Source organism: Orycteropus afer, unplaced genomic scaffold (genome assembly GCF_000298275.1).
Source record: "Orycteropus afer afer isolate SDZICR_OR568_19922 unplaced genomic scaffold, OryAfe1.0 scaffold00024, whole genome shotgun sequence".
In the NCBI taxonomy this organism is placed as follows: Eukaryota; Metazoa; Chordata; class Mammalia; order Tubulidentata; family Orycteropodidae; genus Orycteropus; species Orycteropus afer.
The window spans coordinates 1354076-1377312 of record NW_006921611.1 but is presented as its reverse complement, the minus strand read 5'-3'; the positions used below and the strand labels follow the sequence as shown (position 1 = coordinate 1377312).

The window sequence follows — 23237 nt, the reverse complement described above, 5'->3', positions numbered from 1 at the left end:
ACCATGGACTGCCAAAAGAACTAACAGATCTGTCCTGGAGGAAGTGCAGCCAAAATGCTCCTTGGAAGTGAGAATGGCCAGACTTCATCTCACCTACTCTGGCCATGTTGTCAGAAGTGACCATTCTCTGGAGAAGGATGTCATGTTTGGTATGGTGGAGGGTCGACAAAAGAAGGGAAGACCTTCAATGAGATGGACTGATACGGTGGCTGCGACAATGGGCTCAAGTATAGCAAGGATCATGGAGCTGGTATGGGATGGGGCCGTATTTTGTTCTGTTGTGCATGGGGTCACTATGAGTTAGAAACGACTAGACGGCACCTAACAACAACAACAACACTGCCTCAGAAACATAAGGAGGGGTTTCTATGAGTCGGATTGAACTCAACGGCAGTGAGTTTGGTTTTTGTTTTGACTGTGTCGGCCACTTGACTACCATGCAATACCAAGTAGTTACATTAAATGTTCTTTTTGCTGTCCCACTCATTTTTTTTTTTTTTCAAAGTCTTAAGATACCAGATCTAGATACAAGAAGGCAATTTTCATATACACTCATCACTGATGATAATTCAGAGGGTGCTACATCAGGAGTAGGAGCGAGAATTAAAATTCCAAGTCCTTTCTTATTAAGAAAACTCCCAGCTCAGCCTTTAAATATTTTAAGTAACAAAAACTTACACTATGAGTTCAATATTGAAGGAATGGGGATCAATTAAAGAACGGTTCATCCAGTCACAAGATAGCCACCATCCCAACTTGGTAGTGGGAGTGAGGAATGGATTACAGTGGAAAGATTTAGTAGACAGTAAAGGTTGAGTAATCTACTTCCATAGTGATACCACCTCAGAAACCCAAGGAGGGGTTGCTATGAGTTGAGTCCGACTTGATGGCACATAACAACAACAGGAGAAAGCATCAGTAGAACTGGGTAACTGAGGCTGCCTGGGGCAGCCCTTGATTTCTTCCCTGTGCAGGGCCACAGACAACTCAGATCCAGTGGAGGTGAGGAGCTGGCAAGTGTCAGGATGGAGGGGGAAAGGCAAGATCAGTGGGTGTAGGAAAGCAAGAGACTCACATGGTACCTAAAGAAGGGGGGGGAATATATATATATGTTGTTGTTATGTTGTTATTTGCCATCGAGTCGGCTCCGACTCATAGCGACCCCTCCTTGGTTTCCAAGGCAGTATCACTACGGAAGTAGATTGCCCCATCTTCCTTCCGAGGAGTGGCTGGTGGGTTTGAACTGCCAGCCTTCTGGTTAGCAGTCAAGTTAGCTACCAGAGCTTCTATATATATATGTGTGTGTGTGTGTGTGTGTGTATACATATTTGTTGTTGTTATTTGCCATCGAGTCGGCCCCGACTCAGCGACTGAGATAATGAGTTGCATATATATATATTGAGCTCTGGTAGCATAGTGCCTAAGGCACTTGCACTTGACTGCTCATACACATGCATATATATATACACACATGCAACTCATTATCTCAGTTTCTTCATCAAACTCAAAAACAAAAACTCACAGCCATGAAATCAATTCTGACTCATAGAGACCCCCATTTGGTTTCCTTCCAAGGCTGTAAATCTTTACAGAAATAGGTTGCCTCATCTTTCCCTGCCCCCAACAACTGGTGGGTTTGAACCACCAGCCTTCTGGTTAACAGTCAAATGCCTTAACCATTACACCACCAGAGCTCCTTAATGGAGAGAGTAAAATACAAAAATCCTGAGTGCAGAGTTTAAATCCTCACACCAGTTATGTAATTTTGGGCCATTCATTTTACCAATGGGTGATTTTGGGTGTCAGGCATATCTGAGTCCTAGCTTTGCCCTGGTAGCTATGTGATTTGGGCAATATTTCAAGTCACATGAGGGTCTTATTAACATGCAGGTTTTGACATAGTTGTTCTGAGAAGAGACATAAGATTTTGTGTTTTTAACAAATTTTCTAAAGATGCTGATGTTTGTGTTCTATGGAAGGCATTTTCAGTAGGAATGAGTTTGAGCAGTTTTCTAATCTGTTTAAAAAGAAAAAAATAAAAATAAAAATATCTAAATCATAGAGCTTTTGTGAGGATTAAATGAAATGGTCCTTAGAAAGCACTAGGGTGTTTTTTGAGATGTTATATATAAAAAGATTATTTAAATATCAGGGGGAATGGAAGTTCTGGGAGCTTTTACTTCCATCTGGATACCCAGGTTGATAAGGGAAGCCCTAAAATTTGATCCTGCTCAAAAGCCTCTGAGCCAATTCTACTTAGATCTGAACAGTACCTATTTTTTACATAAAAAGGGCTTCAGTTTGTAGAAAAAAAAATCTGTATGGGAAGCTCTCATCTCTAAATTCATCCTCACCATGCGATTGTCTATCCAGTCCTCTGTGTGTTTTAAGAAGCTCTGGTGGTGCACTGGTTAAAGCATTACACTGCTAATGAAAAGGTATGTAGTCTGAACCCACCAACTGCTCCTCCAGAGAACGATGAGGCAGTCTACTTCCATAAAAATTTATAGCCTTGAAACCCTGTGGGGCAGTTCTATTCTGCCCTCAAATCAAAACCAAACTCACTGCCATTGAGTTGATTCCGACTCGTAGTGACCCTCCTCGGATTTTTCTGATACAATCATTACGGAAGTAGATTGCTCCATTTTTCTTCTGCAGAGAAGCTTGTGGTTTGAACCACCAGCCTTCTGGTTAGCAGTCAAATGCCCTAGGTATTGCACCACCTGAGCTCCTTTTCTCTGCCCTGTTGTTGTTGTGTGCTGTCGAGTTGGACCCAACTCATAGGGATCCCTCCTTGGGTTGCCGAGGCAGTATCACTACGAAAGTAGATTGCCCAACCTTCCTTCCAAGGAGTGGCTTGGGAGTTTGAACCACCAGCCTTCTGGTTAGCAGTAAGTGCCCTAGGCACTATGCTACCAGAGCTCCCGTAGGGTCACTATTAGTTGGAATCAACTCAATGGTAATGGGTTTGGTTTGGGTTGGTTCTGTGTGCTTTAGGTAGACTCTGACATGATACCCACACCCCAATGAAACATTGCAGAAATTAAGAAGAGGCACCTTTCCATAAAACACATTCATAATTGGTTGTGGGAGACAACACATTTATCTCTACCAATGAGGATTAATATGCTCCTAAAACACTAGTGGAAGCAGTCTATCTTGCCAGTGGAAGAGAATGTGTCATCCTCTTGAAGTCTCTTTTATATTTTAAATCTATGTTTTATTTATATATATTTACAAAATACTCAAAATTTAAATATTAAGTGGAATGCAAGGTATCACCAATAATCAACTCCCTTACATTTATTTAATGCCGAGGGTAAAGAGGAAACCACATTCAATAAACATGAATCAGTCCCTCAAACATACAGGGAGTTTTATTTGTTAATACATCAAATAAAACACTCAAAAAATATTTGCTCATAAATAAAATTCCAAAGCAAGAGAGGTCTATGAGGCTTATGGGAATCCACCACTCATCAAGAAACTCCTGAAGATGTTAAGAATGTGGAAGATTTAATCTAAATCATTTATCTCAATTCCTTCCTTCCTTTCTCTCCCTCTCTCTTTTAATATGTAAACTACTTAGGACTAGGGAGCCTTCCAATATACTTGTTCTATAATATCTGTCCTTCCACCCTTGCGCCCTTGCGCCCTTGTGCTCTTGCACAGAGAGACTTCAAAAAACCAACACAGGCACAGTTAAGCTCTGGGTAACCTGAGACGCATTCCCCCAAAGAGAGGCTTATTTCTATCTCCCTTACAGCCTGCTACTTCCTCTACTCCAAGGTCTCAGCCCATTGTGATCTGCAATTGAAAGATTTCCTCCCCCTCCCTTAAGATCTCGTGAACAGAGACGTAAATGAAAGCAGCCAGGAGCACAAAAGCAACACCTAGGGGACAAACACTCAGTAGGCCAGCCAAGGAGGGCTCTTTTTGCTTTTAACCTTGGTCAGGCAGTGCCTGGAAGTGATAGAGTTCTGAGAATTTATTTCTGACATTAAGCCTCTTTATATTGATGGACTTATTTCAACTGCCTCAGTAATCACATTTTACAAAGTCTGTAAACTTTTCCACAGAGCAGTTTCAAATCAGACTGTCCGCCTATCTCTGGTCAGTCAGACATCACACACTTACTACGCACCTACTGTATACCAGGTGCTGTGTTAGTTAGGGTGAAGAAATCAGACACATTCCTTGACATCACCCAGATGTACTGCTAAGAACTGTGGTGCTCTAAATGTCTAAGGAAATCTTTCATGATACTTACACACACACACACCCTTCCCATTTACTTTATACTTTTAGCAGTTTTTTAAACCTGTCCTAAAGTTACGTTTAGTTGTTGTAATGGAGGAAAAAAAAATTGCTTAGCATTTCCCCACAAAAGGAGACACTATCAGATGAATTTCACAATGAATTTGGACTCATCATTTTCTTTAACATATGCATGCAATCAAATATCCACTAATCATTAATTGAGCAGCCGTGGTATGCAAGATGCTGTGCTAAGCATGAGCCTAACCACCAAATCTTGAGACCTTCATAATCTTACTGGCAAGGTGGAAGCACTGGCATTCAAACCCACCAGCCACTCCCCAGAAGGAAGGTTGGGCAATCTACTTCCCTAGTGATACTGCCTTGGAAACCCAAGGAGAGGTTGCTAGGAGTTGGATCCGACTCCGTGGAAGTGCTTTTTTTTTTTTTTTTAAATGAGGAGTTCTACAATTAAGGTTTACATAAAGTGGTATGAGAAGTTCATAAAAGTGAAGCGAGGAAGGAGATGTCAAGGATGATTTTACAGAATTACTGGTTCATAAGCAAAAGGAGGGGTGCACGTATTTAACATCTTAATGGTCTAATATAGTCAATAAGGTAAAGACAAATCTTGAAAAATAAGTAATACCGAAGGAATATAAGGCTTAACATCACTCAAAAGTGAAATCAATTATTGAAAATGAAAAGTGAAGGTGAAAATTGTTTTTGTTGTTGAATGCTGCTTTTGGTTTGAGTGGTACAAGATAAAGTTTACCCATTTCCAATTTGATACTTTTTACTTGCACAAAATCCAATTAGCATATCAGATGTCTCGCATTTCCAACACAACCATTAATGAAACATTGGGAGTGGGGAATGAGATGTATGAACCTGCATTGTTCACTGATGTTTCTGAATATTTTGTGACCCTCCAACTAATGAGCAATAGCTGAAAAGCAATATAGAGTATTAACTGTTACATATTATGAATGCCATGCTCAAAAATTAAGACAGGCTTTTTATGTGCTGCATATAAACAGCTGGTAGTGCTCTCATAGCTTCACCCCTGCCCTCCTCCCCCCTGGAAGCTACTCTTCTCTCAGTAGCTTTTCAACATTAAACAAAATTTTCAAGGAAATTACATGGGCTTCTTAAAAACTGCTTCCTCTAGCTAACTGATGCCAGAACAGACATAATTAAAATATATTTACAACATTTCTTTAGAAGTTTTCACCCCAAAGAACAAAGTTTTCCCAATAACAGAATGTGATTCAGTGAGTGAATCACGCTTGGTTTGTTTGGTGGGAAAAATTCTGTCGTTCAGTCAGTTAAGTTATGACAAATCGAAGAGCTAAAACTTCCAGGTGGGAGAACTAACTAGTAGCAAGGGTAATACTCAGTCTTCCACAAAGGACAACAGCAAACCAAGTTTCCTCCCAAGTGCAATTATTGAGTTAATGTAGGTGCTCATCAGATCTCCAGTCTGAATTGCTTGCTAATGCACGAACTTGCAAACTAACAAGAAGATGGTAATACAGGAAGATGGTAAAAAATGAAAGGGAATCTGCCCTGATCATAACTGCACCAGTGGTGTGATGTTTATTCTTAGCTAGAGAAACATTTCATTTACTGAAGCTATTTGTCTGAACCAATCCCCAAGCTCTTTTCTCAACTTGATTTGCAGATCAATTGTCACGATTAAAGTTAAGGGATTTGAAGAAGCCAATTGCTGACTCAAAGGCTAGAGGTGCTTACTGAAGTGCTATACCCATCCTGCTTTAGACCAAGCTGGCTGAATTCCTGTTTCCAGGCAAGCAAGTTTCAAATAACTGCTGAATGATTTGAATGATTGGAAGTAAGCCCTGCCTAGCAGGATCTACAGAGGGAAAGAAGAAGACAGGAAAGCACAGGTAGTCCCTGACTTTTTTATGTATTAGAGTTACAATAAATCATAAAACCCCACATGCATCTTTTTTTTTTCTTGTTCATCTTATTAGTAATGTGTACGCCATGCAATGATGTAGCACGTAATTTGCTGACACTATTCTCAGGAGTGACATTTCCAACCTTACATAAGAAAAATAAGGACCAGATTTATAAAGATACTGATAATAGAATGCAATAATAATGAAAACTTCTTTTAAAAAAATGAGATAGTAGATTTATGTCGGAAACAACTTACGTATGGAGCAGTTGTCAGAATGGTTTTGGGGAAAAAGACCTGTAGTGAAAATATATAGGTAAGTTCAGAGAAATTAAATTTTTGCCAACTATGTCACAATTCAGGACCTCTGGTGGTGTAGTGCCTAAGGCATTTGACTGCTAACCAGAAGGCTGGTGATTCAAACCTACCAGCCACTTTTTGGAAGGAAGACAGGGCATAACGATACTGTCTTGGAAACCCAAGGAAGGGTCGCTATGAGTAGAATCCACTGGACAGCAATGAGGTTTTTTTAATTTAATTAAATTAATTAATTAATTTATTTATTGATGATGTGATTCACCCATTTCCTTCACTAATTATGGGTTTCAAGCAAATGAAGCTAGGTTTGTGGATCTGCTTTACACACCAAAGGTTTTGCTGCCATTCTAATGTCTGAACCAGGCCTCCTCCTTAGAGAACCAGGACAGACCATATCGATGCAAATGAATCAACAGAGCTGAAACACAGGTCCTAAAACCAAACTTAAATCTGTATACATCCCCATCCTTTTGTGCACCATTGCAGCATCAGCACCTGGGCTGCTGCTGATGAAGACAACAGGTGCCATCAAGTTGATTCTGATTCATGGTGACTTTTTGTAAACAGAATGAAACATTGCCCAGTCTTGTATCATCCTCAAGACTGCCTGCATGTTTGAGTCTACCCTTGCAGCTACTGAGCCAATACAACTCACGGAGGGCCGCCCTTGCCCTCACTGGCCCTTTTCTTCACCAAACATGATGTCTTCCTCAAACAATTTATTCCTTTTTATGACATGTTTAAAGCAAGTGAGTTGCACAGTTTTCTGCTATGATCCATAAGGTTTTATTGACTAATCTTCAGCAGATCATCAGACCTTTCTTCCCAGTTTGTCTTAGTCTAGAAGCACCACTGAAACCTGTCCACCATGGATGACCCTGCTGGTATATGAAATACTAGCACTGGTATTTAAAATAGTCTCTAGCATCACAGCAACACACAAGTGGCACATAAAAAAAACTGACAGAAGGGTGGTGGCCTAGAGATGCACCTCACCATAAGTAATTATTTAAAGAAGAACTTTTCTGTTATTAATAGATAATATCAACATATTTTTTTAATGAAACTCTTCCTTGATGATTGTCACAGATATAGCATTGCTGCTATCATTTAGTATTTCAATAATATATATATATAGAGAGAGAGAGAGAGAGAGCTCTGGTAGCATAGTGTCTAAGGCACTTGACTGCTAACCAGAAGGCTGGCGGTTCAAACCCACCAGCCACTCCTCGGAAGGAAGGTTGGGCAATCCTACTTCCGTAGTGATACTGCCTCGGAAACCCAAGGAGGGGTCGCTATGAGTCGGGGCCGACTCGATGGCATATAACAACAACAACAACATATATATATATGTGTGTGTGTGTGTGTGTGTGTGTGTGTAGATTTCTGGTGGCACAGTGCCTAAGGCATTTGACTGCTAACAGAAGGCTGGCTGTTCACACCCACCAGTCGCTCCTCGGAAGGAAGAGTGGGCAATCTTCTTCCATAGTGATACTGCCTCAGAAACCCAAGGAGGGGTGGGTATGAGTCCTATCCCACTCGATGGCAGTGAGTTTGTTCTCTCTGTGTGTGTACATAATTTATATATCCAACTACAAACACATACATCCAAAAAAAAAAAACAAACTAAACTCACTGCTGTCGTGTTGGATCTGACTCATAGTAAACCCCTCCTTCCGTTTCTGAGGTGGTATCACTATGGAAGTAGATTGCCCAATCTTCCTTCAGAGGAGAGGCTGGTGGGTTTAAACCACTAGCCATCTGGTTAGTAGTCAAATGCCTTAGGCACTACACCACCAGAGCTCCCTATACACACATATACACAAATTATTCTCAATACACTTCTGTGAAACCATTTAGTTTCTTTATCTCCACTGAATCCAGGTAAATTTAGGACTGAAATTAAGAAGCCAGTAGGTTTCTGCAAGACTGAGAGAGAAGAAGTAGAGTGAAAATATAGTGAAGCTGCATGCTCCTTTTATTATCACACAGAAATTACTTTAAGGCCTGTCTCTAAATCATGGCTCTTCTCCTAGTTAATCGAAAGCGCCTCTGCCAGCCAAATAGAAATGTTCAGATGCCTCCAAAATTCTGGTAGGGGGGAAAAAAAAGTCTTGACATTTTTTCCTTATCTCTATGTACACTGACTTCTTCCAGCTCTTCTGTTCCAATGTATGACAGCACCTACGGGCAAGCCCAGATTTTTCAAGCTCTCTTCTTTTCCCATGATTAAAAATAAGCTTCCAACCATCACCTGGCAACAAGGTTAGCTGTCAGGTTTCCAGTTTCAGCTCAGTCATTCTTTTTTATGCCCTACACTGAACCTTGAAGATTTTTGGTTCAGTAAGTACTCAGGGAGAGAGTTTGTCCATTCTGAGTGCTAGTGCCTAATCCAAAGTCCCAAACCCTCTAAAGCCACACTGATAGATTCCATAGAAAAAGTGCCAAAGCTGGGTTTCTAAGAATCTTCCATCAGAGTTTTAAAAAGCAAATAGCAGGGAGTGAGGAAAGAATGAAATGAAAACTGGGCAAATGAAGTCCCTTTCTACGAAGCAGAATTAAAGCGCAGTTGAAAGATGAAGATCTAAAATCACAGAAATTATAATACATCTTAATGATACATGTGGGGAAAATTTTCTGATTTGTCACAATTATTCTGGGCAATTGTCGCTGAGTATTCCAAACACTTGACTCAGAACGTATGCAACCCACATGCTTTAAACAAAATTCTGCTAGTACACTAATGGTTTGAATAGCAAATAATTGAATAGGGAAATATACTACTTTTTATCATAATCACTATCTATCTGCAATTTTTAGAAGATCAATTTGTTCTGTAGATTATAGATTTTCTATCTCTTAAATGAATCTAATAACACTTGGCTTTCTCATAGTAGTTTTTGAAGTGTAACAAAAATATCATAATAGAAAGAAAGGTTCTGTAGAGCTTTATGGGAGCTCTGGTAGCATAGTGCCTAAGGCATTTGACTGCTAACCAGAAGGCTGGTGGTTCAAACCCACCAGCCACTCCTCTGAAGGAAAATTGGGCAATCTACTTCTGTAGAGATATAGTCTTGGAAACCCAAGGAGGGGGTCACTATGAGTTGAATCAACTCAACAGCAGGAGTTTTTAGGAGTCTGAGAGAAGAGAAACTATTATAATAGCATACTTCTATTCTTAAATAATCCGAATATGCCAATACAAATCATTATAATGTACAGTTAATTAGACAACAGAATGTTCCATACATTTTTCCATTTTCTTTAGAAATGTTTTAAACTAAATTCTTCAAAACTTTGCTAAAAAGATGCCAAAGTTTTAATTGTTAGGTACCATCGCATCATCTCTGATTCATAGCAACCCTATGCACAACAGAACAAAACACTGCCCAGTCTTGTGCCAGCCTCACAATCCATGCTATACCTGAGCCCATCATTGCAGACACTGTGTCAATCCATCTCATTGAGTGCCTTCCCCTTTTTTGTTGAACCTCCACTTTACCAAGCATGATATCCTTCTCCAGAGAATGGTTCCTTAATTAGACAATATAATACCAAGAACAGAATATATATTTAATGTACAAGTGTCAATATTCTCACAGGGAAGGTGGTTTGTATCTGTGTTTAGGGTTCAAAAGAGTAAAAACCAGCCAAAGGGAAACTGTGAAAATTCAGAACAGATGAAAACAAGAAGCAAAATGAGAAATGTCATGTGGAGGATTTGATTTTTCAGTGAGCTTCCATCTTATTGAAAGTTTCCATCTACTAGGAAATGTCACTTACATCCACTCTCCATATATTTAAATGTTAGTTATTTGACAACAAAATAACTACAACTGAAATTAATTTCTAAATATTTTTATGCCTGCTCACTTTGCTGAAAAGGAAAAAAGGGGGAGACCTTTAACGAGATGAATTGACACAGTGGCTACAACAATGGGCTCAGGTATAGCAAGGATTGTGAGGCTGGCAAGTGACCAGACAGTGTTCAGTTCTATTGTACACAGAGTTGCTGTGAGTCAGAGCCTACTCGGCAGCACCTAACAACAACAACAACGTTCATGCACTAAAATTAGGCCTATATACATAACCTCTTTGTACTTACTCTCAAACAACTATAACCAGTTAAATTACTTAAGCTCACTGTGATGAAAAACAAAGCAAACTTTGGGAATAGTACAGTATGTGTGAGTGGATGAAAAGGTAGGAAAAGAAAGGGGTGAAACAACTTAAAACAGTTATAGTCTCTAAGCACTTTAACTGCTTGAGGCCTCTCTTTTCAGAGACTAGTAAAATAATAAAGGGGCATAATAAAAACCTTGAATCACCAAAAAATTTAATAAGGGCCCATTCTCTCTGATATACCATACTAAAGCATCATATAGGAGCCCTGACAGTATAAGGGTTAAGCCCTTTTCTGTTAACAAAGTTGGCAGTTCAAACCCACCCAATGGATCTGTGGGAGAAGACCTACAGATCTGCTTCCATAAAGATTAGATCCAAGGGAAGCCTAGGAGTCAGAAGCAAGTTGACACCATCCAACCATAAGAATGCATCACATTATGCACTTAAAAACATTTCCATTCAAGATTATTGGTACAATTGCTTTAGTTTTGGTATTTAAAAGGATATTTTGATTATCTGGAAATAAAACATACTACCCTCAAAACCACTGAGTCAATTCTGACTCATAGCAATCCTGTAAGGCTGTAAATCATTACAAAAACAGACTGTCTCATCTTTCTCTCTTGGAGAAGCTGGTGGGTTCAAACTGCGACCTTTTGGTTAGCAGCTGCATGCTGTAACCACACCACTGCATCTATCCTATCCACTGGGTTATATTTAAGCAAAGTCAAAGCTTATGGATGAATAGTCATATCTCTCCACTTTTATGAGATATATTAATTACTTTTGGAAACTAAAAAATAATCTTCAACAAAAATATTTATAAAAATAATCAAGGCTGTATGTAACTGTAACCTTGAACCTACCTAAGATCATGTCTTATGACTCTAAGTAAGTGGAACACCATGGGCTGCACTGATTATACTTACAGTTGCAACAACTGAAAGTATCATGCTTGTGGAGACAGATATTACCAATAAAGCCAACTCTTTAATAAACTAACTGTTTAGTCCGATACAATTAGAAAGTTTACCAAGTATCATTCAATTCCCTAAGCATACCTATCAGGTGGAGTGCTATCATCTACTATGAGATAAGCAGCAAATGGCAAAGTCCCAAAGATTCTGATGATCTTTACCATCTAAGAAGGAGAATCACTGAACTAAAACTGCTAAAGTTGCAGAGTGGTGCAAATGGTTAAGCACCTAACTACCAGCTGGAAAAGGTTGGTAGTTGGAACCCACCCAGAGATGCCTCAGAAGAAAGCCCGGGCAACTGCTTGTGAAAGATCACAGCCTTGAAAACCCTATGGAGCACAATTCTACTCTGATACACATGGGGTCATCAAGAGTTATAATTGACTAAACAACAACTAACAGTAATAGACACAGAGAGAGACATACACCCTGGGGGAGATGCCTTGATTGGTGGCTGGTACCCACCCACAGGAAGGCCCTTCAGAAGGCAGGCCTGTTAGTGTTCTTCCAAATGGTCACAACTTTGAAAGCACTATGGAGCAATTCTACTCTGCACACAAGGAGACATCATAAATTGGAACTGACTCAACAGCAACTGACGAAACAGCAACCAGTTCTACTTTGAACATTGTGACATGGAGTTGGACGATGATGCCTGGGATTCTGCTTCGGCCCAGTAGTTCAGTACCAAAGCACTGTACTGGGAATCTCAGGACAGAGATTCCAATCTCATGGGCAGTTAGTTTATGACCTGGAAAAATAACTTCACATCTCTGTGCCTGGGTTTCCTTCACTGCTCAATGAGGAGGTGCATTAGAAAACACAGCTTCTTCCATCTCCAAAGGAGTTGTGGTGGTGCGGTGGTTAAAGAAGTGGGCTGCAAATCAAAAAGTCAGTGATTCGAACCTATAAGCCACTGGATGGGAGAAAGATAAGAGACAGTCTGTTTCTTAAAACATTACAGCCTTGGAAACCATATGGGGCAGCTCTACTCTGTCCTATAGAGTCATTTGAGTTTAAATGGACTCAGTGGCAGTGATTTGGTTTTCCATCTCTAAAATGCTAATGCTCAGAATAGTATCTCATACTATTGCAGGGACTCTTTCTTGAATTGAAAATTTGAAATGTGTGATACTTTCATATAGGTAATAATGATATTTAGTTGACTAAAAGAGGTACTCATTTTGCTTTTTTTCTAGTTTAGAGATATACTTACATTGTTTAATCACATCCCCTTACCCATTTCTCTTGAGACAGACATTCTGACTAGCACGGGCTTTGATCGCATGCAGCAAACTAGTCAGGATGAAGATGAAAATACACTCAAGCTTATAACAGCAATCATTATTATTTAAAATTATTCTTTGTAAGTTTTTATTTTTCAGATTAAAGACCTCATAACTTTCCCGTGGAATAGGAAAGATCACAGATCATTTTTCCACTTATTCAAAAGAAAGCCTAGAGAGATTTAAAATATATTTTCCTTGGGTCCCAAGTTGAATCCACACTAGTCCTGGGATTTGAACTTTTGGCTCAATGTCATCACTCTGGGCATTTGGATGTGCTACAGGGGATGAAGCCCTTTAGGAAGCAAGAGCTGGATTAATCACTATTGCAGGGGGAATGTAGCCATAGGTACACATAAGAAGCAGAGTGTGCTCCTCACAGAGCCCAGCAAATGGCTTTTATACCTACTCATGCTAATTAGAAAATTACTGAAAATATTTCCTATATTTAAAACAGCAGCACTCCTCATTGATATGCCACTCTTTCCTTATTTGGTAACTCTGCTATGACTCAAAGCTGAATAATAATCCATCACTGTCAAAGGTAAATTGCCACCTAGGGAAAAAAAAAAAAAAATGAATATGACATTTAAAGCATTGAGAAAGAGTCAGCCAGTCCTCACACAATCCTCAATCTGCAAAAGTATATGGTGAACTCAGTACCACATGGAAGCCAGTTGCCATGTGCAACTGATGTTCCAGACACCAATGCAAATGAGAACCATGGTGAGAGAATCTTCTCTGATCATCTCCTCTTTGTCTAGCACGTTTTTACATAAGCTATCTCATTTGATTCTCACAACAATTCTTGGATTCTGGTTTTCTCCAATTTATAGATATGGAAATTAAAACTCTGCAAAGGTAAAACTGTGCTTAGAGTCTCACTGACAGCAGAAGGAGGAGCCAGTAATGCCAACTGAATCTGGATGACGTCAAAGACTATGTCATTTTCTCTACCCTATACTGTGCACTAGGATCCCTACGTGGAACAAATGGTTTGTGATCAACTACTAACCTAAAGGTTGGTGGGTTGAGCCCACTCAATGGTGCCGTGGAAGAAAAGCCTAGCAGTCTGCTTCTATAAGGACAGCAGCCAAAGAAACTCCTGTGAAGTTGTTCTACTCTGTCTACTCTCATGGGGTCGGCATGAATCAGAATCAACTTGTAGCAAAAGATTTTTAAATTTTTTTTTTGGTACTGCATATACCATGGGGAGTAGAGCTATTTTGATGGATAGTCCATGAGGTAGCAGGTAAGTGAGTTAACACACTGGGTATTAATCAAGGCTTAAGTGTATATAATTATGTAAAGTATTCTATGCCTCAGTTTGCACAATCATAAAATGTGGTGATAATTACTTCCCTTTAGTTATGAAGATTAGGTGAGATATTCCTCACACAAAGTCACAGTGCATTGCACATAAAACCAAAACCAAAACCAAACCCACTGGCTTTAAGTCAATTTCGACTCATAGCAACCCTGTAGGACCAAGGAGAACTGTCCCATAAGATTTCTGAGGCTGAAATCTTTATTTAAGCAGACTGCCACATCTTTCTCCCTCAGCAGCTGATGGATGTGAACTGTTGACCTTTTGTTTAACAGCCTAGCACTTAACCACTGTGCCACCAGAGCTCCCTGCAGAGCATATGGTAAGGATATAATGTAGATGCAGGAAATGTTGTCCTGCATCTTTATTCCTCTGATTCCAGATTATGAAACTATTAGTAAATTTAGGAGAAATGCATATCATTGTAGTTGCTATTGAGTGAGCTCCAATTCATGATGACCTTGTTTAACAGAATAAAATGTTTTCAGATCCTGTGCCATCTTCATGACTGTTGGCATGTTTGAGTACATTGTTATGGCTGTAGTAAATTTTTATCTATAAGGCTTTCTTTGGCTGATTTTGGTAGGTGATTGCCAGGCCTTTCTTTCTTGTCTATCTCAGTCTGGAGGCTCCACTTAATCTGTCCACCATGGGTTACTTTGCTGGTATTTGAAATTCTGGTGGTATAGCTTCTCGCATCACAACATTCAACCCACCACAGTATGACAAACTGACACACAGGTGGTGGAATACTGAATACTGAAGGTGTTCTAGAAAAAATTCTGACTCTCTTGGGGATATAGGAACAATTATTGTCATCAGTATCAGAATAAAACGGAAACAAAGCAGTAAAGTAAAAAGTGTAAGTATTTAATTGCCATAATACTATCCTCCCACCTACCTCAATTTATTTCTGTACATTTTACTTCATAAGGTGTGTTTCTTGTGAGCTTATGGATTCCTCTTGTGCTAGAGGAAAGTGACCCAATGAGATTACATAAAATATGTTGTGAGTTGGTGAATTTCAACTACCATATTTTTGCCTCAGCAAAATAGAAATAAATAAATAAGCTCTTAAGAGTGTTTACAGGAGACAAATATATTTTTAGATTTGTTAAGATATAGAGTCCTGAAATCTGAGTGTCTGGGTTAGAATACAGATCCTAATACCTGCACCATCCTTGGCAAAGTAGCCCAACTTCAATCAGCCCAAGATTCCTCTATTGAAGATGGTGACATGATAACACCAACCCCAATGGATTATAATAAGCATTAAGCAAAGGATAGGAAGAGCTTGGAATGGTGGAAGGCACATGGTATGCACACGATACATTTTAGATCATGTTGTTGGAATGTTAAACTCATGGTAATTAAGTGAAAGAGAGGTTTTTTGTTTGTTTGTTGTTTGTTTGTTTTTTAATTGTGATTTGGATGAAAGCTTACAGAGAAAATTCACTTTCCATACAGTAGCTCACATACACTTTGTCTCATGATATTGACTACAATTTACCACAATGCATCAGCTCCCTTTCCACTTCCTCCCCATGGTTACCTCTTCCCTGTGTCCTTGCCTCCATGCACTACTGCCCATGAAGGAGAGTTTTTGAGAGAACTATGCTCTTCTTTTGTCCAGATCACACCACAGTGGTGCTGCTTATCCATAAGATTGGCAGTGATAAAAAACGGAGGATGTGTGCATATGCATAAGTTAGACTCAGACTTTACTAGAGATTCTGAGACAGGTCCCTTAGGGTTGCTATGAGTCAAAACTGACTTAAAGCCAACGGGTTTGGTTTTGGTTTTGGTTTTATGTGCAATGAATGTGACTTTATTTGAGGAATAGCTCACTTAATGTACATACATTATAAGTAATTATTACTGCATTTAATGGGTATGCAAACGGAGACAGAAAACTTTACATTATTTTACACACTAGAGCCTTGATGTGTGAGAGTCCAGTGTGTTAACACATTTAACCTGCTTCCTCATAGGAGAATAATCATCAAATTAGTCCGTCCCTCTGGCTTGACCTATAGATATGCTGTTATTAGGTGTCATTGAGTTGGTTTGACTCATAGTGACCCTATGTACAACAGAACAAAACATTGCCCAGTCCTGGGCCATCCTCAGTTGTTTCCATGTTTGAGCCTATTGTTGCAGCCACTGTGTTGATTTGTCTTATTAAGGGTCTTCTTTTTCACTGACCCTTTACTTTATCAAGCATGATGTTCTTCTCCAAGGACTAGTCCTTCCTGAAAACATGTTCAAAGTATGTGAGACGAAGTCTCTCCATTCTCACTTTGAAGGAGCATTGTGGCTATACTTCCAAGACAGATTTGTTCATTATTCTGGCAGTTCATGGTATGGTTCAATATTCTTCACCAACACCGTATTGCAAATGAATCAATTCTTCTTCAATCTTCCTTACTCATTGTCCAGCTTTTGCACGCATATGAAGAGACTGAAAATACCATACAACACCATTCCTCTTCAATTTGTCATTCCCAGCATAGTAGACCACCTGATTATCCAATTAAAAATGGCCAATCCCAGTCCATTTCTGCTCACTAATGCCTAGTATATCCATCTTTATGTGTTCCATGTCATTTTTGACAACTTACAGTTTTCCTAGATTCACACTTGATGCATTACAAATTCCAATTATTAATGGAGATTTGCAGCTGTTTCTTCTTATTTCAAATCATGTCAAATCAGAAAATGAAGGTCCTGAAAGTTTTACTCACTCCATGTTATTAAGGTCAACTCTGCTTTGAGAAGGTAGCTCTTCTAGTTGTTTTCTGAGAACCTTTCAAACTGAAGAGCTCATCTTCTTGCACTATATCAGACGTATACTACTGCTCTTCATAAGGTTTTCACTGGCTAATTTTTTTCAGACATAAATTGCCAAGTCCTTTTCCTGTTCTGTTCTAGTTAGGAAGTTCCACTGAAACTTATCCACTATGAGTGACCCTGCTGGTATTTGAAATGCCAGTGGCACAGCTTCCAAAGTCACAGCAACATGGAAGTTCCCACAGTATGTCAAACTGACAGAGGAGTAATGGAATAAGTGGTAAGTAAGATCGTAGACAATTTCTACTTCACAGAGGTGGGGGAGAGGGGAAAATCAGAGTTTTTGCTTTGGGAAAATTGAGTTTAAGTTAATGGTAGTAGAATAGTTAGGATGAGCATAGCTATACTGGTGACACCCCATGAAAAATGTAATATATGTCACTGAACTTTAAATGTGGAAGTGGTTGTTTTTGTGTGGATGTTTTTGTGTGGATGTTTTCACCACCAAAAAAAAAAAAAAATTCTACCTCTGAGTTTATTCTTTCAATAAATATGTATTTAATAGGCGGTCTGGTGGCACAGTGCCTAAGGCATTTGACTGCTTACCAGAAGGCTGGCTGTTCAAACCCGCCAGCCACTTCTTGGAAGGAAAGTTGGTCAATGTACTTCCGTACTGATAATGCCTTGGAAACCCAAGGAGGGGTCATTATGAGTCGGATCCACTACATGACAGTGGTTGTGTTGCCTAGATGGTGCAAATGGTTAATGCACTGGGTTGATAACAAAAAGGCTGGAGGTTCAAGTCCACCCAGGGATGTCTTGGAAGAAAGACTCAGTGACCTATTTATGTAAAATCAGTCATTGAAAACCCTATGGAACATAGTTCTAATATGATACACATGGGGTCACTATGAGTCAGAATTAACTTATGGCAACTGGTAAAACTGTTTATGCACTGGGCTAGGTACATGGCATAATAGCAATAAATAAGACAGATATGATCCCTGATATCATGAAGCATATGTTTTTTGTGTGGGAGAAAAAAAAATCCACAATAAAAAGGTAGATAAGCATAAATGAATTTTTTTTTTTTTGGTGATAAAATATGTGAAGGAAATAGGCAAGATAGAAACATGCAAACAAAGTGTATTTGGATCTAGGGAGGTCAGGGCTGCCTCATGGAAAAATAATGTTTCAGTTGAGAACTGAAAGATAAAAAAGCAGGTAATTATAAGTGTCAACAGAAGAATATTCCAAGAGACAAAGAGTGCTTACTTTGGTCCTTAGGCAAAGAAAAAGGTTAAGTGTATTGAAGGAAGAGAAAGATGAGTGTTGCTGGGGCAATGGACAATAAAGGATAATTCAACAAGGGGCCATATTGTTATGGTATGATCCAAATCATGCAGGGCTATTGTGATTTGAATTGTGTCCTATGGAAAAAAAAAAAAAAAAAGAAAAGTTGATATCTTAAACCCAGTTACCTATGTTTGTGGCTGAATTTGCAAATAGGGTCTTTGAAGTTGTAATAAAGTTACAATGAAGTAATAATGGGTTGAGATAAGCTAGATACAGACACATGAGTGCACACCATATGACCATGGAGGCAGAGATTAGAATGATGCAAACCAAATAACACCAAGGATTACCTGAAACTGCCAAAAGCTAGGAAAATGATTGGAAAGAATCACCCTTAAAGCCACCAAGAGATCATGGGTCCGCAGACAGCTTAATTTAGGGACTTTTATTTCCCAGATTATGTTGTTTTTGTTGTTGTTATGTGCCATTGAGTCAAACCTGATTCACAGCGACCCCTCCTTGGGTTTCCAAGGCAGTATCACTATGGAAGTAGACTGCCTAGCCTTCCTTCTAAGGTGGGTTTGAACTACCAGCCTTTTGGTTAGCAGTCAACCAGACTATGAGGGAATAAATAAATGTGTGTTGTTTTAAGCCACCCAGTTTGTGGTACTTTGTTACAGCAGCCTTAGGAAACTAATACAAGTGCAGTGAAACCTATGATATACATTTTAAGTTAAGTGGGATGCTGTCAAAGGATCGAAATAGCGGAGTGACATAATTCAGTTTACCTTTAAAGAAAGTCACTGTTCTATGAGGTGAAGAACAGCCTTCAAAGGTACCCATGTGAGCAGGGAGGTCAATTAGGAAGCTGCTACAGGAATAAGAAAAGGAGCTGGCCTAAGGAATTGGTAGTGGGAATGGAGAAAATAAGGGGGAAAAAAAGATGTATTTTGGGAGATAAGTGATTACTGGTAGCTTAGAGTAGGGTGAGGAAAAAGGAGACAATGAGAAAAACTCTTGAGATTCTGGCTTGAGTAACTGGCCAGAGTCAGTGGAAGCCTAAACTGTGAACACAGACAACACCAGTCTTTGGCTTTTTGGTACAGAGGTTGTGTGAATTTTTGTTGTTTTCTCCCTCTCTTTCTGTATTTGAATTTTCTTTTCTTCCCATTCCCCACACCCTTTACAAATTTTTGACAGAGAGCTTGATATTGATGTCTTTGCAATTGAATATAAATTTGTTTAATTCATTACAGGAAGAGATAAAAGAACTCAGCCTTCCCTTGAGGGTCATTATCTAGATATGATTATATTGTAAGTTGAAGGCAGGTCTCTGGAGACAGCCAATCAATCGGCCAGTTCACAAGCCCTTCTCCATCTCACCACATTAGGATGCAACACAGATACCATGCCTAGAAGTTCTCCAGCAGCCTTAGTGTTAACCACACTGTGAGCTTCTAATGTCAGGAAAGTTTTCTAACTGAATGCTTGTTGTTGTCATTGTTGTTATGTGCCATCGAGTTGGACCTGACTCATAGTGAGCCCTCCTTGGGTTTCCGAGGTGGTATCACTACAGAAGTAGATTACCCAACCTTTCTTCCGAGGAGTGGCTAGTGGGTTTGAACCACCAGCCTCCTGGTTAGCAGTCGAGTGCTACCAGATCTTAGAGAGAAAAGTTAATTGGAACATTTCCATTGTTTTTTGAGAGCAGAGCATCCTAAGTTAATATACTGATTTAACCACTGCTCCTTTGAATGGTATTGTTTTTTAATCAACCTATACTAGGCTCATGGAAGGTAAAAACAAACAAACTCAGTGCTGTCAAGTTGAATCCAACTCACAGAGACCCCACTTTGGGTTTCCAAGGCAGTATCACTACAGAAGTAGATTGCCCCATCTTCCTTCCGAGGAGTGGCTAGTGGGTTTGAATCACCAGCCTTCTGGGCAGTGTACAAAATAGAGATGAGGACTGGCTGCTACCACACTTCCTACTAGTGGTGACTAGGGAGGTAAAAGGATTGAACATCCTGGATACTTTATGGCTGGTTAACTTAGCAGACACACAAATTCAATTAACTTTTGCCACTACTAGTAGACAGCTCTACTAGTTAGTTGTCATATGTCACTCTAAATCCATGAAAGGAAGAGTCTTTGGAACCTAGTATGTTCACAATGGTTAGAGATTCTGTATCAGTTTGTGCTGTTAATAAATGAATGTAACATTTGGAGGCTTACCTATCCAAGATGCAAAAATTCCTGATGACCAATGTGGATCTCTCCTAATTTGTATGTGGACTGAACATTTAAAAAAAAAATATATCCCTTGTTGTTGAGTCAATTCTGACTCATAGAGATCCTATAGAACAGAGTAGAACTGGCCCACAGGGCTTCCAAGACTGTAAATCTTTATGAAAGCAGACTGCCAGATCTTTCTGTTAGTAGCCAAGGGCTTATCCACTGTACTACCAGGGCTCCAGATTAAACATAGCACTACTGAAAATTTACAAGGCTTTCTATAATGACTTGGAGAAAGAAACAAAGTGAAAAACACACTCATTTTTAGACATATTTGTTAAGGTTCATATTTGTGGTTTCTATTAATTCCCATGAGGTCAGTATCTGTGTCTATTTCATTCATTTCTACTTGTTTAGCACCTTCTACTGCATCTAGCACAATGTAGCTCCTTAAATATTGGTCTAATTATGGCTCCAGCACTTAGTCTCTGTGTCATATTTGTCAATAATAACAGCTAACATTTATTATGGCTTTATTCTGTGTCAGGTACTATATAAAGTGCTTTACTAGCACTGCAATCAGGAGAAAAAGTCAAAATCTACTTGATTATTCATCCATAAGTGATCAGTTAAAAAATAACAACAGGCTAATAACATGGTTTCTCAGCCTCTTAGTGCTGCTTTTACAGAAGTGCCAGAAGTGGGTGGCTTTGAAGAACAGAAATTTATTTTCTCACAGTTTAGAAGTCTGTTGTTATTGTTAGGTGCCATAAAGTTGGCTCCAACTCATAAAGACTCTATGTACAACATAACAAAACACTGTCTGGTTGTGCACTGTCCTCACAATCCTCCCTTTACCTGAACCCAAATCCACTGCCAATGAGTCTATTTCAACTCATTGTGACCCCATAGGACCAAGCAGAACTGTTCCATAGGGTTTCTAAGGCTGTAAATCTTAACAAAAGTATACTCCCTCATCGTTCACTCCTGGAGTGGCTGGTGGGTTTGAACTGCCAACCTGTTCATTAGCAGCCAAATTTTAACCACTGCACCATCAGAACCCCTCCTTATGCATGTTGTTGTTGTTGTTGTTGTTGTTATGTGCCGTCGAGTCAGACCTGACTCACAGCGACCCCTCCTTGGGTTTCTGAGGCAGTATCACTATGGAAGTAGATTGCCCCATCTTCCTTCCGAGGAGTGGCTGGTGGGTTTGAACCACCAGCCTTCTGGTTAGCAGTCAAGTGCCTTAGCCACTATGCTACCAGAGCTCCCCTCCTTATGCATATAAACCAAAAACCAAAACCAAACTCACTGCCGTGGAGTCAGATCTGACTCATAGCGACTCCTCCTTGGGTTTCCGAGGTGATATCTCTATGGAAGTAGATTGCCCAGTACAGACATGGAGAAATAGTCATCATTCAATTTAGATGCAGAAAATGTACAGTGTATGATCCTACTTCAGGATAAAACAAAACACAAATTATATACTCTATCCCACACTTCAAATCTAATTTATTAGGAAATCCTTTTGGCTCCTTCTTTAAAATACACCCAACACCATATATACTGGTATAGAGGGCTAATCATTAGGTTCTTAAGATTAGTCATGTTGGAGGGAGTTGGGTGAGGAGGCTGGAGCATGGACATTTAAAAACAAAACAGCAATAAACAAGCAAACAAACAAAAAATGCAACATGCTATGTGAAATGAAAATGTAGAATACAAAATTATATTCATAATATTATTACAAAATCCAATTATTGCATTTGCATATGGATAATGTTTAGAAGATAATACTTTTAAAGGAAACCACTGATTTGATGAGATGATGGGACTGTGATGAGACTTTAGCCTTACATTTGTTATTTCGTCTTTTTTTTTTTCAATAATATTATATTTTTAAATAGAATAAGATGTTTTACACCTCAGTTCAAGAATTGACAAGGATGGCATTGCCAGTAAATATTTTAGAATATTTAATCTACAATGTAATGGTGTACAACACAGAAAACAAGCCAATATGTCATCAAATGTTAAGTATGTGAGGTTTTGAGAGCTGGAAAAAATTTACTGTATAATGTATTGTAAAAAAAAGAAAAAAAAAAGTAGTTGTTTTCCCTGTTCCTAGTACACAGTGCCTCAGCTCCTGATAAGAACAGTAATGACATAACTCCTGTGCCTCTGCTCTCTAATCCTCTGTCCTGTCAGATGGCTATGAGTACTTTATTCAGTGTTAAAGGTCAATCCCCTCCTCTGGTAAGATATGTTTGCCTGATAAAATATGTGCACAGCTTATGTGTTAAAAAGCAAATAAAGTCAGTTGGCTTCAACAAAGATTATTTCATCCACAGAATCATCTAAGAAACTTTGCTACAGAGACTTTTTCCAAGAATCTATTACCTTCGCAGGTTCTCACTCAGTTCACAAGTCACAGACTTATAGACACAACTCCACATCTTCTCTTGGCACCTCTCCACTTGGAAGTCGAATTGTCATCTTAAAGTACACATATTCAAAACTACACTTCTAATACTCCACCTCAATCCAAACATGCACTATGGAGCTCTCCTCTCTTACTAGTTGGAATAGAGTTGCTTTAGACTCATGGTAACTTCATGTGTGTTAGAATAGAACTTCAAAGGGTTTTCAATGGCTGATGTTCCTAAAATAGATCACCACGACTTTTTTTAGAGGTTCTTCTG

At 39.2% G+C, this 23237-nt stretch overlaps 1 protein-coding gene across 1 annotated transcript in view; it reads right to left on the bottom strand.

Annotated features, from left to right (window-relative positions):
* The window catches only part of UNC5D (unc-5 netrin receptor D), a 438337-nt gene extending 415346 nt beyond the window's left edge, over nucleotides 1–22991 (bottom strand). The window contains exon 1 of the mRNA XM_042783659.1: nucleotides 22936–22991. Coding sequence (XP_042639593.1) covers nucleotides 22936–22991 — 56 coding nt within the window. The remainder of the gene's footprint in view (nucleotides 1–22935) is intronic.
* Nucleotides 22992–23237: the final 246 nt, after the last annotated feature.